This window comes from Pristis pectinata, chromosome 9, assembly GCF_009764475.1.
Source record: "Pristis pectinata isolate sPriPec2 chromosome 9, sPriPec2.1.pri, whole genome shotgun sequence".
Taxonomy (NCBI): Eukaryota; Metazoa; Chordata; class Chondrichthyes; order Rhinopristiformes; family Pristidae; genus Pristis; species Pristis pectinata.
Window position 1 is genome coordinate 308,221 of NC_067413.1, and position 18,010 is coordinate 326,230.

The 18,010-nt window shown below is 50.0% G+C and overlaps 1 protein-coding gene across 1 annotated transcript in view; it reads right to left on the bottom strand.

Annotated features, from left to right (window-relative positions):
• sspo (SCO-spondin) overlaps positions 1–18,010 on the bottom strand; it is a 358,698-nt gene that overhangs the window by 295,369 nt on the left and 45,319 nt on the right. Inside the window, 4 exon segments of the mRNA XM_052023421.1 lie at positions 7,241–7,477; positions 12,529–13,199; positions 13,558–13,654; positions 13,878–14,021. Coding sequence (XP_051879381.1) covers positions 7,241–7,477; positions 12,529–13,199; positions 13,558–13,654; positions 13,878–14,021 — 1,149 coding nt within the window.

Consider the following 18,010-nt stretch of genomic DNA (forward strand, 5'->3'; position numbering starts at 1 on the left):
GTGTGAAGGAGGCTGAGGGGAGACCTGATAGAGGTGTATTAGGTAGGGTAGGTAGTCAGAATTGTGGAACATAACAGCACAGTACAGGCCCTTTGGCGCATGCTGTTGTACCAACATTTTACCCTACTCTAAGATCTATCTAACTCTTCCCTCCCACATACATAGAAAAATGGAGGGTGCTATCATTCATGTGCCTATTTAAGAGGCTCTTAAATGTCCCTAATGAATCTACTCCCACAACCTCAGCCGGCAGTGTGTTCCATGCAGCCACCACTCTGTGTTTAAAACAAAACTGACCTCTGACATCCCCCCTTATGTCCTTTCATTTCAACCTGGGAAAAAGTCTGAGTGTCCACTCAATCTATTCCTCTTATCAACTTGTACACCTCTATCAGGTTACCTCTCATCCTCCTCTCCAAAGAGAAAAGCCCTAGTTCACTCAAGCTATCCTCATAAGACCTGCTCCCCAATCCAGGCAGCATCCTGGTAAATCTCCTCTGCACCCTCTCTAAAGCTTCCACATCCTTCCTATAATGAGGCGACCAGAACTGAACACAATACTCCAAGTGTGGTCTGACCAGAGTTCTATAGAGCTGCAACATTACCTCGTGGCTCTTGAAACTCAATAGTCCAAATAATGAAGGCCAACACACCATACACCTTAACAACCCTATCAACCTGCACGGCAATCTTGAGTGATCTATGGACGTGGACCACAAGATCCCTCTGTTCCTCCACATTGCTAAGAGTCCTGCCATTAACACTGTATTCTGCCTTCAAATTCAATGTTCCAAAGCGTATCACTCTCACTTCTCAGCCCAGCTCTGCATCCTATCAATGTCCTGTTGTAACCTACAGCAACCTTCTACACTATCTACAACACCACCAACCTTTGTGTCATCTGCAAACTTACTAACCCACCCTTCCGCATCCTCATCCAAGTCATTTGTAAAAATCACAAAGACCAGGGATCCCAAAACAGATCCCTGCGGAACACCACTGGTCACCGACCTCTAGGCAGAATACGCTCTATCTACAACCACCCTCTGTCTTACATGTCTGAGCCAATTCTGAATCCACACAGCCAAGTTTCCCTGATTCCATGCCTCCTGATTTTCTGAATGAGCCTTCCATGAGGAACTTTATCAAATGCCTTACTAAAATCCACGTGCACCACATCCACTGCTCTACCTTCATCAATGTGCTTTGTCATATCCTCAAAGAATTCAATTAGGCTTGTGAGGCACAACCTGCCCCTCACAAAGCCATGCTGACTGTCCCTAATCAGCCTATGCTTCTCTAAATACTCATAAATCCTGTCTCTAAGAATCTTCTCCAGTAATTTGCCCACCACTGAAGAAAGACTCACTGGTCTGTAATTCCCAGGGTTATCCCTACTCCCTTCTTAAACAAAGGAACAACATTTGCTACCTCCGATCATCTGGCACTACTCCTGTGGCCAGTGAGGATGCAGAGATCATCGCCAAAGGCACAGCAATCTCTTCCCTCGCTTCCCGTAATAACCTTGGATATATCCCGTCTGGCCCCGGTGACTTATCTATCCTAATATTTTTCATAAGTTCCTGCACATCCCCTTTCCTCACGTTGACATGCCCTAGCGTATCAGCCTGTTGTAGGTCATCCTCACAAACATCAAGGTCTCTTTCACTGGTGAACACTGAAGCAAAGTATTCATTAAGGATCTCCCCTACCTCTTCTGACTCCAGGCACGTTTCCTCTTTTATCCCTGATCGGTCCTACCCTCACTCTAGCCATCCTCCTATTCTTCACATACATGTAGAACGTCTTGGGGTTTTCCTTAATCCTACTCACCAAGGCCTTCTCATGCCACCTTCTAGCTCTCCTAAGTCCATTCGTAAGCTCCCTCCTGGCTACCTTGTAACTCTGCAGAGCCCTGTCTGATATCCATGCTTCCTAAACCTTAGGTAAGCTTCTTTCTTCCTCTTGACAAGATATTCCACATCTCTTGTCAACCACGATTCCTTCACTCTATCATCCTTACCCTGCCTCAATGGGACAAAACTATCCAGAGCCCCATGCAAGTACTCCCTAAACAACCTCCACATTTCTGCTGTGCACTTCCCCAAGAACATCTGTTCCTAATTTATGCTCCCAAATTCCTGCCTAATAGCAGTATAATCCCCCCTCCCCCAGTTAAATACTTTCTCATATCGTCTGCTCCTATCCCTCTCCAAGACTATGGTAAAGGTCAAGGAGTTATGGTCACTCTCTCCAAAATGCTCTCCCACTGAGAGATCTGAGACCTGATCAGGCTCATTGCCTAGTACCAGGTCCAGAATGGCCTCTCCTCAAGTCGGCCTGTCCACATACTGTGTCAGGAATCCTTCCTGGACACACCAAACAAACTCTGCCCCATCTCTACCCTTTACACTAAGGAGGTGCCAATCAATATTAGGGAAGTTGAAATCACTCATGACAACAACCCTGTTATTTTTGCACCTCTCCAAAATCTGCATCCCAATCTGCTCCTCAGTGTCTCTGCTGCTATTGGGGGGTCTGTAGAATACTCCCAATAGAGTGATTGCTCCCTTCCTGTTTCTGACTTCCACCCACACTGACTCAGTGGACGATCCCTCCAGGACATCCTCCCTTTCTACAGCTATGACACTGTCCCTGATCAGCAAAGCCACTCCCCCACCTCTTTTACCTCCGTCCCTGTCCCTTTTGAAACATCTAAACCCCAGAATATCCAGCAGCCATTCCTGCCCTTGCAACAGCCAAGTCTCTGTAATGGCCATAGCATTGTAGTTCCATGTACTTACCCACACTCTAAGTTCATCACCCTTGTTCCTGATATAATTTTCCCATAATAAACAAGAGGGTGAGACAACAGATTTAAAGGGGATCTGAGGGAGAAGTTTCTTGACACAGAAAGTGGTTGATGTCTGGAACTTGCAGCCAGAGGACGTGATGGAATCAGATGCAGTCACTGTGATATATTTAGACAGACGTGTAAATAGCAAGGCAGAGAAGGATACAGACCTGATGCGGGCAAATGGGATTGGCATGGATGGGCAAAAAGGTCAGCTTGGACATGATGGGTTGAAGGGCCTGGTTCTGTGCTTTATAACTTTATGATAGACATTTCCAGACATTTCCAGACATTTTTGAAACATCTCCATTTGAAATGACCAGCTCCTTACCTGGACTGTTCCCCTACCTGATGCTGAGAAGGGTTTGAAGGAAGGTTCCGTGGGGTGAGCACTGGAAGCTGGGCAGTTGGCTGGAGTCTCATCATCACCGTGTTCACAGTCCGCCGTTCCGTCACACATCCGCTCTCTTGGAACACACCGCCCACTGCTACAGACAGTCGCTCCTGGACCGCATGTCACAGGCACTGCAGGGCAATGGAAATGTGTTACCTGCTTCAGTGAGGTACAAGGTAGGCAGTGTGGTCACTGCACACTGCATGTCCGCCAGCCGCACACCTTACACCCACCAACTGTACCCGACACATCCGCCAACTGCTCCCCTCGCTCACCCGCCAACTATATCCGACACACCTGCCAACCGCACCCCTCGCACACCCGCCAACTGTACCCAACACACCTGCCAACCGCACCCCTCGCACACCCGCCAACTGTACCCAACACACCTGCCAACTGTACCCAACACACCTGCCAACCGCACCCCTCGCACACCCGCCAACTGTACCCAACACACCTGCTATCCGCACCCCTCGCACACACGCCAGGCAAATAGGATTACAGGAGAATCCCAAAGCATTTTATATTCAAAGCAAGAGAGTACCCAAGAAAATAATGGGTCTCCTCAGGGACCAGAGGAGTAATCTGTGTGTGGACCCAGGGGATATGAGTGAGTCCTGAATGAATTCTCATGGGTATTCACCGGGGAGAAGGAAGTGGAGGATGCAGAGTCAATGATATTCTTGAACATATGTCAGGCTGAATGGCACACATTCGGGTGGATAAATCCCCAGGGTGGGGCGGGATCTATCCCAGGATGCTAAGGGAAACAAGGGAGGAAATTACTGGGGCCCTGACGGTGATGTTTGCACCTTTGCTAGTTACGGGTGAGGCTTCAGAAAACTGGAGGGTAGCTGGAAACTACAGGCCGGTGAGCCTTACATCAGTGGTGGGGAATTTGTTGGAGAAGATCCTGAGGGTCAGGATTTATGTTCACTTGGAAAGGCAGGAACTGATTGGGAAAGGTGGTACAGTCTTGTGCAGGAGAGATCATGGCTCAAATCTGATTTGAGTTTTTTGAAGAGATAACTAAGAAAACTGAATAAGGCAGGGCTCTAGACTTGGTTGACGTGGACTTTAGTAAGGCTTTTGACAAGGTCTCCCATGGTAGGCAGGTCCAGGAGGTTAAGACACAAGGAACCCAAGGTGTGTTGGCAAACTGTATCCAAAATTGGTTTGACGATAGGAGGAAGAGGGTGGTGGTGGAGGGTGTGTTCCTGACTGGAGGTCTGTCCACAGTGGGGCACCGCAGGGATCTGTGCCAGGACCCAGGGATCTGTGCCAGGACAGTGGGGCACCACAGGGATCTGTGGTAGGACCCAGCGATCTGTGCCAGGACCCAGTGGGACACCACAGAGATCCGTTCTGGGGCACTGGGATCCGTACTGGGGCACAGTGGTGCACTGCAGGGATCTGTGCCGGGACCTTTGCTGCTTGTAATGTATATAAATGACTTGGATGAGAATGTAGGTGGTCTGATTAGTAAGTTTGCAGTGGCACAGAAATTGATGGAGTCATGGATGGTGAAGAAGGTGGGGATAGATCAGTTTGGGAGCTGGGCGGAGGGGTGGCAGATGAAATTTAATCCAGACAAGTGTGAAGTAATGCACCTTGGGTAGTCGAACTCTGGCAGGACATGTAGAGTAAATGGCAGAGACCTTCGGGGTTTTGATGTACAGAGAGACCTTGAGGTGCAAATCCATCACTCCTTGGTGGCAACACAGGTGGTAGTGAAGAATGCATTTGGTACGCTCGCCTTCATAGACTGAGACACTGGGTGTAAGAGTTGTGATGTCATGTTGGAGCTGTACAGAACATTTGTTAAACCACACTTGAGTATTGTGGACAGTTCTGGTCACCCACTATGGGAAGGATGTGGTCGCAATAGAGGAGGTACGGAAGAGATGCACCGGGATGTTGCCTAGAATGGAGAGCTGTGGTTATCAGGAGAGACTGGATGGGCTGGGATTGTTCTCACTGGGATGTGGGAGGCTGAGGGCTGACCTAATGGAGGTTTATAAAAATGTGAGGGGCATGGATAGGGTGGATGGTGAAAGTCTTGTTCCCAGCACAGGGGTGTCCAGAACGAGACAGCACAGGGTTCAAGGTGAGAAGAGAATCCAAGGGGTATGTGGTTATCTGGAACGAACCGCCAGAGGGGTGGTGGATTACAACATTTAAAAGGCATTTGGATAGGGACCTGGAAAGGTAAGTATTGGAGGTGGGGTCTGGAACTCACTGTCCAAGAGGGTGGGAGAGACAGAGACCCTCGTCACATTGACTCTGGACCTGGGGGCGTCCGTGAAGAGCAGTGACCTTGGGACATGGATCTCGGGCGGGGAGCGGGAACAGACTGAATCCAATATTTTGGATTCACTGGGCCCTCAGTCCACACCATGACTCAGGCGGCTCTGAGATCCTAATGCCCAGAAACATCGACTGAAAAACAAAAAACTGCAGGAAATCTAACAGCAGACATCACCTGGCACCCAGCATTATCCATGTTCAAATGGTCATGGACAACATACCACCATGGAGCTACACACCGTGCCCCATGTACTGTCAGTACACACACACACACACACACAGTGCGCCCTGCGTACTGTTGGTACACACGCACACACCATGCCCCGCGTAGTCAATACACACACACACACAGTGCACCCCGCGTACTGTCATTACACACACACACACCGTGCGCCCCACGTACTGTCGGTACACACACACGCACACACACCATGCGCCCCGCGTACTGTCGGTACACACACACGCACACACACCGTGCGCCCCGCGTACTGTTGGTACACACACACACACACTGTGCGCCCCGTGTACTGTCGATACACACACACACCGTGCACCCCGTGTACTGTCGATACACACACACACACCGTGCACCCCGCGTACTGTCAGTGCACACACACACACAGTGCACCCCGCGTACTGTCAGTGCACACACACACACACAGTGCACCCCGTGTACTGTCAGTGCACACACACACACAGTGCACCCCGTGTACTGTCAGTGCACACACACACACAGTGCACCCCGTGTACTGTCAGTGCACACACACACACAGTGCACCCCGTGTACTGTCAGTGCACACACACACACAGTGCACCCCGTGTACTGTCAGTGCACACACACACACAGTGCACCCCGTGTACTGTCAGTGCACACACTCACACAGTGCACCCCGTGTACTGTCAGTGCACACACACACACACACACACCCACCCCGTGTGCCCCACATACTGTCGGTACACACACACACTATGCCCCACATACTGTCGGTACACACATACACCTTGCCCCGTGTACTGTCGGTACACATGCACACACTATGCCCTGTGTACTGTCGGCATACGCACACACATCGTGCCCCGTGTACTGTCGGTACACATGCACACACTATGCCCTGTGTACTGTCGGCATACGCACACACATCGTGCCCCGCGTACTGTCGGTACACACTATGCCCCGCATACTGTCCGTACAAAAACACACACCTTGCCCCACGTACTGTCAGTACACACGGACACACTATGCCCCACATACTGTTGGTATCGACACGTCTGACAGCTGAATCTACAAATGTGTTGGACAGGTACAAATTCTTGTCTATTGTACGTTAACACCTAGTACACGGGCATTGATTTGACACCCACTGATTACATTCCCAGTGAGTGTGTACAACTGCCCATTTACACACTCACTGGGCACAATATATTCACAGTGCTCCACACAACAATGTTCAAAGCCAACCTTCAGGCCAGATTTGACCTGACTGACCCCCTGGTCCTGAGTGTCCACAGTAACATCTGGCTAGGCTACACCCTGTCAGGTGGCCGACACATCTGGCAAACCATGGCAGCGCTGGGACAGATGGGGAACACTCTCGGGGCTGTGAGCAACGGAAACAGGAACCAGCTGTCCGACGTACCCTTGCATTCCGTACGGTAGGACAGCCATCCTTGGAGACAGGACCTACCTGTGGGTGGGCAGAGCTGCTCATCCACTCCTGGATCACAGTCCTCAGTCCCGTCACAGAGCTGCTCGTTGTTCAGGCATCGACCATCGGGACACTGTCGTTGTCCTGCTCCACACACACACCAATGCTCATCACTGAAGTCTCCACAGTCATTGTGTCCGTCACACCTCTGAGTGTAGACAATGCATTGACCCGTCCCACACTGGAACTCTGTCGCTGCACACGGAGACCGGCAGTCTGTGGAGAGGTACCAGGTTATCACACTCTTCCCAGGAGAATCCCACCAAGGCTGCCCCCAGACCCAGGACCTCTCACACCAGGAAGGACAGTCACAGTGGGTGCAGGGAACTCCCCCCTCCTGATGCTGGAATTACGTCATCATTCCTTTAGCATCACTGGGTCTGGATCCTGGTACTCGCTCCCCAGCCCTCCCCCACCCCCTCCCCACCGACAGCACCGTGGGGACGGCAGTGGTGCTCAGACACAAGGTGAGGGCCGTGGCTGTGGGTCCAGGGACAGGAGGGGTAATAGGTACCAGATTCGAGGGGCTGAGTGGTCTCAGCCTGATCCCACAGATGATAAACTTCTGTTAATCCAGCAGGCTGGGACGGTGCAGACCGGCACATTTCACCAGCCTTGGACATTATTCCCATCGATGCTCCAATATACTTCAACTCACCTTTGTTTCAGTGTCCCACAGAACAGAAGAAACAGGAGGAGGCCACCTGGCCCGTCGAGCCTGCTCCACCATTCAATAAGGTCATGGAGATCAACAACGCAGTATGTTGACAGGCCGACTAGAGGGAATGCCATGTTAGATCTAGTTTTAGGAAATGAACCGGGATAGGTGAAGGATCTATTGGTGGGTGAGCATTTGGGGGACAGTGACCATTGCTCCATAACCTTTAAAATTGTCATGGACAGGGACAGGTGCAGAGAGAACAAGAGGATTTTTAATTGGGGAAGGGCGAACTACGAGGCTATAAGGAGAGAACTTGGGAGTGTAAATTGGGATGTCCTTTTTGAAGGAAAATGTACCATGGAGATGTGGTCGATGTTCAGGGATCTTATGCAGGATGTTAGGGATAAATATGTCCCGGTGAGGCAGAGAAGGAATGGCAGGGTGAAGGAACTGTGGGTGACGAGAGAGGTGGAATGACTTGTTAGGGAGAAGAAGGTAGCATAAGTGAGGTATAAGCAGCAAGGTTCAGACAGGGCCTGTGAGGAATATAGGGTAGCAAGGAAGGAACTTAAGAAAGGGCTGAGAAGAGCTAGAAGGGGACATGAAAAGGTGTGGGCTAGTAGGGTTAAGGAAAATCCCAAGGCCTTTTTCAAGTACGTGAAGGGTAGGAGGATGGCTAGGGTAAAGGTAGGTCCGATTAAGGACAAAGGTGGGAGAATTTGCCAGGAGGCAGCGGAAGTGGGAGAAGTTCTCAATGAGTACTTCTCTTCGGTATTCACCAGGGAGAGGGATCTTGATGACGCGGAAGGGAGTGCTGGTAGGGGTAATGTTCTCGAGGTTGTAGATATCAAGAGAGAGGATGTGTTGAGGTTGTTAAATAATATTAAGACAGATAAATCTCCGGGGCCTGACGGGATTTTCCCCAGGCTGCTTCGAGAGGCTAGGGAGGAGATTGTTGAACCGCTGGTAAGGATCTTTGAGTCCTCGTTGTCCACGGGGATGGTGCCGGAGGACTGGAGGGTTGCAAATGTTGTCCCCTTGTTCAAAAAAGGTAATAGGGATAGGCCAGGGAATTATAGACCGGTGAGTCTCACGTCTGTGGGTAAGCTGTTAGAAAGGATTCTAAGGGATAGGATTTATGAACACCTAGCGAACCATGGACTGATTAGGGACAGCCAGCATGGCTTTGTGAAGGGAAGATCTTGTCTGACAAGCCTGATAGAGTTCTTTGAAGAGGTGACCAGGAAGATTGATGAGGGTAGTGTGGTGGATGTGGTTTACATGGATTTTAGTAAGGCATTTGATAAGGTTCCTCATGGTAGGCTTCTTCAGAAGGTCAGAGGCCAAGGGATCCAAGGAAGCTTGGCTGTGTGGATTAGGAATCGGCTTCCATGTAGAAAGCAGAGGGTTGTGGTGCAAGGAGTGCCCTCGGATTGGAGGGCAGTGACTAGTGGTGTCCCGCAGGGATCGGTTCTGGGACCTCTACTTTTTGTGATATTTATAGATGACTTAGATGAGGGGGTGGAGGGCTGGGTTAGTAAGTTTGCAGACGACACTAAGATAGGCGGTGTTGTGGATAGTGTGGAGGGCTGTCGGAGCTTACAGAGGGATATTGATAGGATGCAGAGCTGGGCTGACAAGTGGCAGATGGAGTTCAATCCGGAGAAGTTTGAGGTGGTACACTTTGGAAGGACAAACTTCAGGGCAGAGTACTGGGTGAATGGCAAGGTACTTGGCAGTGTGGAGGAGCAGAGGGATCTGGGGGTTCATATTCACAGTTCATTGAAAGTTGCCTCACAGGTGGAAAGAGCAGTTAAGAAGGCCAATGGGATGTTGGCTTTCATAAATCGCGGGATTGAGTTTAAGAGCCGTGAGGTGATGATGCAGCTTTACAAAACTCTAGTTAGGCCACACTTAGAGTACTGTGTTCAGTTCTGGTCACCTCATTATAGGAAGGATGTGGAGGTGTTGGAGACGGTCCAGAGGAGATTTACCAGGATGCTGCCTGGATTAGAGAGTATTGAATATGAGGAGAGGCTTAAGGTGCTAGGGCTTTATTCACTGGAAAGGAGGAGGATGAGAGGAGACATGATAGAGGTATATAAAATATTGAGAGGAATAGATAGAGTAGACAGTCAGCGCCTCCTTCCCAGGGCACCAATGCTGAAGACGAGAGGGCATGGCTTTAAGGTTATGGGTGGGAGGTTCAGGGGAGATGTCAGGGGGAGGTTTTTCACCCAGAGAGTGGTTGGTGCATGGAATACACTGCCTGGAGTGGTGGTGGAGGCAGATACATTGGACAGGTTCAAGAGCTTGTTGGATAGGCATATGGAGGAATGTGAGATGGAGGGATATGCGGGAGGAAGGGGTTAGGTAGTGTGAGAGTGGTTTGATGGATGGCACAACATGGTGGGCCGAAGGGCCTGTTTTGTGCTGTATGGTTCTATGGTTCTATGGATCTGGCCGTGGACTCAGATCCACCTACCTGCCTTTTCCCCATAGCCCTTAATTACCCCGCTATGCAAAAATCTATCTAACTGTGTCTTAAATACATTTAATGAGGTCACCTCTGCTGCTTCCCTGAGCAAAGAATTCCACAGATTCACTACTGTCTGGGAAAAGTAGTTTCTCCTCAACTCCATCCTAAATCTACTCCCCCGGATCTTGAGGCCCAGGTCCCCAGATCCAGATGGTCTGCATCCCAGGGTACTAAAGGAGGTGGCTCTAGAAATTGTGGATGCATTGGTGATCATTTTCCGATGTTCCTTAGATTCGGGGTCAGTTCCTGAGGATTGGAGAATGGCTAATGTTATCCCACTTTTTAAGAAAGGAGGGAGGGAGAAAATGGGGAACTATCGTCCAGTTAGCCTAACATCTGTGGTGGGGAAGATGCTAGAGTCCATTATTAAGGATGAAATAGCGGCATATTTGGATAGCAATGATAGGATTGGGTCGAGTCAACATGGATTTACCAAGGGCAAATCATGCTTGACTAATCTACTGGAGTTTTTTGAGGATGTAACCAGGAAAATAGACGAGGGAGATTCAGTGGATGTCGTATACCTCGACTTTCAGAAGGCATTTGATAAAGTGCCACACAGGAGATTGATGGGTAAAATTAGGGCTCATGGAATTGGGGGGCGGGTATTAACATGGATAGAAAACTGGTTGGCGGATAGGAAACAAAGGGTAGGGGTGAATGGATGTTTCTCAGAATGGCAGGCCGTGACTAGTGGGGTGCCACAGGGCTCGGTGCTGGGACTGCAGCTGTTTACGATCTATGTTGATGATTTAGATGAAGGCATTGTGAATAACATTAGCAAGTTTGCTGATGATACAAAGTTGGGTGGCAGTGCGACATGTGAAGAGGAAGTTAGGAGAATTCAAGGTGATTTGGATAGGTTGGGTAAGTGGGCAGATACTTGGCAGATGAAGTTTAATGTGGATAAGTGTGAGGTTATCCACTTTGGGAGCAGGAACAGGAAGGTGGACTATTATCTGAATGGTGTGGAGTTAGGTAAGGGGGAAATACAAAGGGATCTAGGAGTCCATGTTCATCAGTCACTGAAAGTGAATGAGCAAGTGCAGCAGGCAGTGATGAAGGCTAATGGAATGTTGGCCTGTATTACAAGGGGAATTGAGTACAAAAGCAAAGACATTCTTTTGCATTTGTACAGGGCCCTGGTGAGACCACTCCTGGAGTATTGTGTACAGTTTTGGTCTCCAGGGTTAAGGAAGGATATCCTGGCTATAGAGGGCGTGCAGCGTAGGTTTACGAGGTTAATTCCGGGGATGTCGGGACTGTCTTATGCTGAGAGGTTGGAGAGACTGGGATTGTACACGCTGGAATTGAGAAGATTGAGAGGGGATCTGATTGAAACATACAGGATTATTAAGGGATTGGACAGGATAGAGACAGGAAATATGTTCCAGATGTTGGGGAAGTCCAGGACCAGGGGGCATGATTTAAGAATAAGGGCTAGGCCATTTCGGACAGAGGTGAGGAAAAACTTCTTCTCCCAGAGGGTTGTTAATTTGTGGAATGCACTGCCTCAGAGGGCAGTGGAGGCCAATTCTCTGGGCACTTTCAAGAAGGAGCTAGATAGGTTTCTTATAGATAGGGGAATCAAGGGATATGGGGACAAGGCAGGAACAGGATATTGATTGATGAGGATCAGCCATGATCTCAAAATGGCGGTGCAGACTCGAAGGGCCGAATGGTCTACTTCTGCTCCTATTGTCTATTGGCTATGTCCCCTAGTTCGAGTCTTACCTACCAGTGGAAACAACCTTCCTGCCTCTATCTTGTCTATCCCTTTCATAAAATTATAAGATCCCCTCTCATTCTTCTGAACTCCAGCAAGAATAGCCCCAGGCTATTCTCATGGACTAACACCTTCATCTCCGGAATCAACCTGGTGAACCTCCTCTGCACCATCTCCTAAGCCAGTATATCTTTCCTCAAGTAAGGAGACCAGAACTGCACGCAGAACAACGATAGATTTTCCAGTAATTCCAATAAATTTACAGGGAGCCCAGGAATTTAGGGGGAGCGTGGGAATTGTGGCGCCAGTGATGAGAGGGAGCAGTACTGCCCGTCCAGTACCCAGACGCCAAACCATTGGGACTTCTGAATAACCGCGGAACGGATCATTCAGGTGTTTTACCAGACCAGGCTTCAGGGCCGTATGGTCTCCCTTTGGGGCAGTGCTGGGGATGTGTGCACACGAGCCTGCGCTGTCCGTGTGGTGCGTGACACCTCCCTGTGGGGCAGTGCTGGGGATGTGTGCCCACGTGCCCGCGGTCTCCATGTAGCGCGCAACATCTCCCTGTGGGGCAGTGTTGGGGATGTGTGCATGCGTGCCCGCGCTCTCCGTGTGATGCACAGTACCTGTCTCGTCAGACTGGTCACCACAGTCCACGTGTCCGTCACACACCAACTCAGCAGCAATGCACAGTCCCGTCCCACAGCTGAACTCGTCTTGTTCACAGCGAGGCAGGGGACAATCCCTCTCGTCCGAATGGTCAGTGCAGTCTGGCCAGCCGTTACATCGCTCCCTCTGGGACACGCACTGTCCACTGGAACACTGGAAGTGCCAGGGCTCACAGCTCGACACACACTGCTCGTCAGAACCATCCCCACAATCGTCCTCGTTGTCACAGAGCCAGGCCCTGGGGACACAGCGGCCAGAAGCACACAGGAACTCCGAGTCTGTGCACGGGGAAGGCTCCTCACACAGTGGTCCCACACACACCCACTCCGCAGCCTGGCACGAGCTGTAGGGAGGGGGGAGGGACAGAGAAGGGGGTGGATGATCAGCCATCAATAGTCCCATCCGCCTCAGGCCGGGGATGGGAGGTAACCTGTCCTCACTACTAGGGAGCTGTATTGGTGGGTTGGGGATCCCTACCCACTACTGGTGGGGTATGCAAAAGGTGTGCTCACTACAGCCGGGGTGCAGATCCCCCACTCACTACGGATGGGGTGCGGAGCCCCTGCTCACTATGGGTGGGGTGCAGACCCCCCCCACCCCAGCTCACTACAGGCGGGGTGCAGAGCCATCTGCTCACTACGGGCAGGGTTACGACCTTGTGTTCACACTGTCACGGATAGCCACGAGTGACGGGTACTCACCAGTTCCTGCAGCCCTGAGTGATCTCAGTTCCCTCAGGAAAGACGGCTTCACCCCAGTAACAGGAGCACCGGGTGGGGTCGATGCAGCTTCCCGAGTCTGTGGGAGCAGAGACCGGTTTTAGATCCATGGGTGGTGGGGGGTGGGGCAGTGTCCCATGGTGAGGAGGGTCAGGGGGGAAAGGGTCGCAGAGGAGGGGGCAGTGTCCAGGGGCAACGACAAGGGGAGGTGTCAGGTTCAGTCGCTTGTGTTTGGAGGGGGTAGGGAAGTAAGGGGTGTCTTAGGGACGGGGAAGGGGAGCGAGAGGGGGTCTCACCATCACACACTGTTCCCTCGGGGCAGAAACATCCTTCGACACATGGGAGGGAGGGGCAGTGGGTGTCAGATCTCCCAGCCCTCTCGGCACAGCTGTGTTGACATGGGGGTCCACAGGCTTCGTAAACCTTCCCCTTCTCACACTGCAGGGCTATACAACAAGATGAGATGTCAGACCCCCCCAGAGAGGGGCAAACCGTTACCCCAACCCCCAAAACTCAGAGTCCCTGGAAACCCCACAGAAACCCCAACCAGCTACCCCGACCTACTGAACCCCTCCACTCCCAACACCCCAAGCCCACCCCATCCACCCGATGAACCCCAACCAACTGAACCTCTCCACCCTACTGAACCCCTCAACCCCTGCCCACTCCCGAAACCAACACCCCCTCCAACCCCAGACCACCCGACTGTCCATCCCCTAACTTACTGAACCCCTTCCCCACCTCCCCCCCCCCCAACGCACCCCTGCCAACCAACTCCCCCCGTCCACCAACCCTGTCTTGGGATTGTCTTCAATTCTACTTGATGTTTTTTGGCCCCTTTAACCCTCAAACCTCCTTGTTTAATTTGTTCTTCTATATTCCTCGAGGGCCTCGTCTGATTTGTGCTTCCTAAACCTTAAATCTGCTTCCTGTAAGACCATAAGATATAGGAGCAGAATTAGGCTATTTTCCTTTGAGGTCCTCATTTTCAACCTGAAGCTCCTTTATAGCACGTTGCTCCTTCTGACTTGATGCTAAACTGGTATTGGTATTGGTTTATTATTGTCACTTGTACCTAGGTACAGTGAAAAACTTGTCTTGCATACCGATCGTACAGGTCAATTCATTACACAGTGCAGTTACATTGGGTTAGTACAGAGTGCATTGAGGTAGTACAGGTAAAAACAATAAGAGTACAGAGTAAAGTGTCACAGCTACAGAGAAAGTGCAGTGCAATAAGGTGCAAGGTCACAACAGGGAGATCGTGAGGTCATAGTCCATTCATTGTATAAGGGAACCGTTCAATAGTCTTATCACAGTGGGGTAGAAGCTGTCTTTAAGTTTGGTGGTACGTGCCCTCAGGCTCCTCTATCTTCTACCTGATGGAAGAGGAGAGAAGAGAGAATGTCCCGGGTGGGTGGGGTCTTTGGTTATGCTGGCTGCTTCACCAAGACCACGAGAGGTAAAGACAGAGTCCAAGGAGGGGAGGCTAGTGTCCATGATGCGCTGGGCTGTGTCCACAACTCTCTGCAGTTTCTTGCAGTCTTGGGCAGAGCAGTTGCCGTACCAAGCCGTGATACATCCAGATAGGATGCTTTCTCTGTGCATCGGTAAAAGTTGGTGAGGGTCAAAGGGGACAAACTGAATTTCTTTAGCCTCCTGAAGAAGTAGAGGCACTGGTGAGCTTTTCTGACCGTGGCATCTACGTGATTTGACCAGGACAGGCTGTTGGTGATGTTCACTCCCAGGAACTTGAAGCTCTCAACCCTCTCGACCTCAGCACCATTGATGTAGACAGGTGCATGAAGATGTTTTTGATCTAGCTTCTCTGGCATTTCAGCAGCCTGAGATGGTTGGTGTAATTTCACACGATTCTCTCAGTTGGGAGCCACTTTGTGCTTTTTCAGCCATGACTTCAAGCTCTTCATGGCTACTCCAGTATAAAGTTTTATATCCATCGAGTCTGCTCCACCATTCAATCATGTCTGATCTTTTTTCAGCCCCATTCTCCCACCTTCTCCCCATAACCCTTAACCCCCTTACAAATCAAGAACCTATCAATCTCTGCCTTAAATACACCCAATGACTTGGCCTCCACAGCCCTCTGCGGCAATGAATTCCACAGATTCACCACCCCCTGGCTGAAGAAATTCCTCCTCATCTCAGTTCTGAAAGGACATCGCTTTATTCTGAGGCTGTGCCCTCGGATCCCGGACTCTCCCAGTACTGGAAACATCCTCTCCACATCCACTCTATCCAGGCATTTCAGCATCCGGTGGGTTTCAATGGGATCCCCCTCATCCTTCTGAACTCCATCGAGTACGGGCTCAGAGACATCAAACGCTCCTCATACATTAAGCTTTTCGTTCCTCGAATCATGTTTGTGAACCTCCTCTGGACCCTCTCCAGAGCCAGCACATCTTTCCTTAGATATGAGGCCCTTTTCCTTTTGAACTAAACTTACAATATCTCGCCATCCAAGGTTCCCGAACCTCGCCATCCTTATCTCCACCCTCAGAGGAAGGTTCTGGCCCTGAATGCTAACCAGCTGGCCTTTAGCAGGCTCCCACAGGCCAGATGTGGACATCCTCAAACAGTCACTCCCAATCTACTTTCTCCAATTCCTTATTCTCTTTCACATGCTTCAAGTTCCTGGGAGTGAACATCACCAAACAGCCTGTCCTGGTCAAATCGCGTAGATGCCACGGCTAAGAAAGCTCACCAGCACCTCTACTTCCTCAGGAGGCTAAAGAAATTCAGTTTGTCCCCTTTGACTCTCACCAACTTTTATCAATACATGATAGAAAGCATCCTATCCGGATGTATCACGGCTTGGTATGGCAACTGCTCTGCCCAGGACCGCAAGAATTTCTATGGTTTTCTATGATTGGAGGCCTGTGACTAGTGGTGTGCCTCAGGGATCTGTGCTGGGGCCATTGTTGTTTGTTGTATATATCAATGATCTAGAAGATAATGTGGTAAATTGGATTAGTAAGTTGGCGGATGACAACTAAGACTGGAGGTGTAGAGGTGTAGTGGACAGCGAGGAAGGCTTTCAAAACTTGCAGAGGGATCTGGACCAAATGGAAAAATGGTCCAGAAAATGGCAGATGGAATTTAATGCAGACAAGTGTGAGGTGTTGCATTTTGGAAGGACAAATCAAGGGAGGACATACACAGTAAATGGTAGGGCACTGAGGAGTGCAGAGGAACAAAGGGATCTGGGAGTTCAGATACATAATTCCCTGAGAGTCACAGGTAGACAGGGTTGTAAAAAAGGCTTTTGGCGTCCTAGCATTTATAAATCAAAGTATTGAGTATAGGAGTTGGAATGTTTTGGTGAGGTTGTATAAGTCATTGGTGAGACCAAATTTAGAATATTGTGTGCAGTTCTGGTCGCCGAGCTACAGGAAGGATGTCAGTAAGATTGAAAGAGTGCAGAGGAGATTTACAAGAATGTTGCTGGGTCTTCAGGAGTTGAGTTACAGGGAAAGATTGAGCATGTTAGGACTTTATTCCTTGGACCGGAGAAGAATGAGGGGAGATTTAATAGAGGTTTATAAAATGATGAGGGGCATAGACAGAGTTAATGCAAGTAGGCTCTTTCCACCTAGATTAGGAGAGATAAGTACGAGAGGTCATGGCTTTACGGTGAAAGGGGAAAGGTTTAGGGGGAACATTAGAGGGAACTTCTTCACTCAAAGAGTGGTGAGAGTGTGGAAGGGGCTGCCATCTGATGTGGTAAATGCGGGCTCGCTCTTAACTTTTAAGAGTAAATTGGATAGATACATGGACGAGAGAGGTCTGGAGGGGTATGGGCTGGGGGCAGGTAAATGGGACTAGCAGGATAATATTTCTGCACAGACTAGAAGGGCCAAATGGCCTGTTTTCTGTGCTGTAGTTTTCTATGGTTCTAAGAAACTGCAGAGAGTTGTGGACACAGCCCAGCACATCACGGATCGCTGTCTTGGTGAAACAGCCAGCACAATCAAAGACCCCACCACCCGGGTCATTCTCTCTCCTCTTCCATTGGGTAGCAGATACAGGAGCCTGAGGGTACATACCTCCAGACTTAAGGACAGCTTCTACCCCACTGTGATAAGGCTATTGAACCGTTCCCTTATACGATAAGATGGACTCTGACCTCACGATCTACCTTGTTGTGACCTTGCACCTTATTGCACTGCACTTTCTCTGTAGCTGTGACACTTTACTCTGTACTGTTATTGTTTTTACCTGTACTACCTCAATGCACTCTGTACTACCTCAATGCACTCTGTACTAACCCAATGTAACTGCACTGTGTAATGAATTGATCTGTACGATCGGTATGCAAGACAAGTTTTTCACTGTACCTCGGTACAAGTGACAATAATAAACCAATACCAATACATGCCCATTGATTGCCCCCAACTGCCCTGACACCATTCACAGT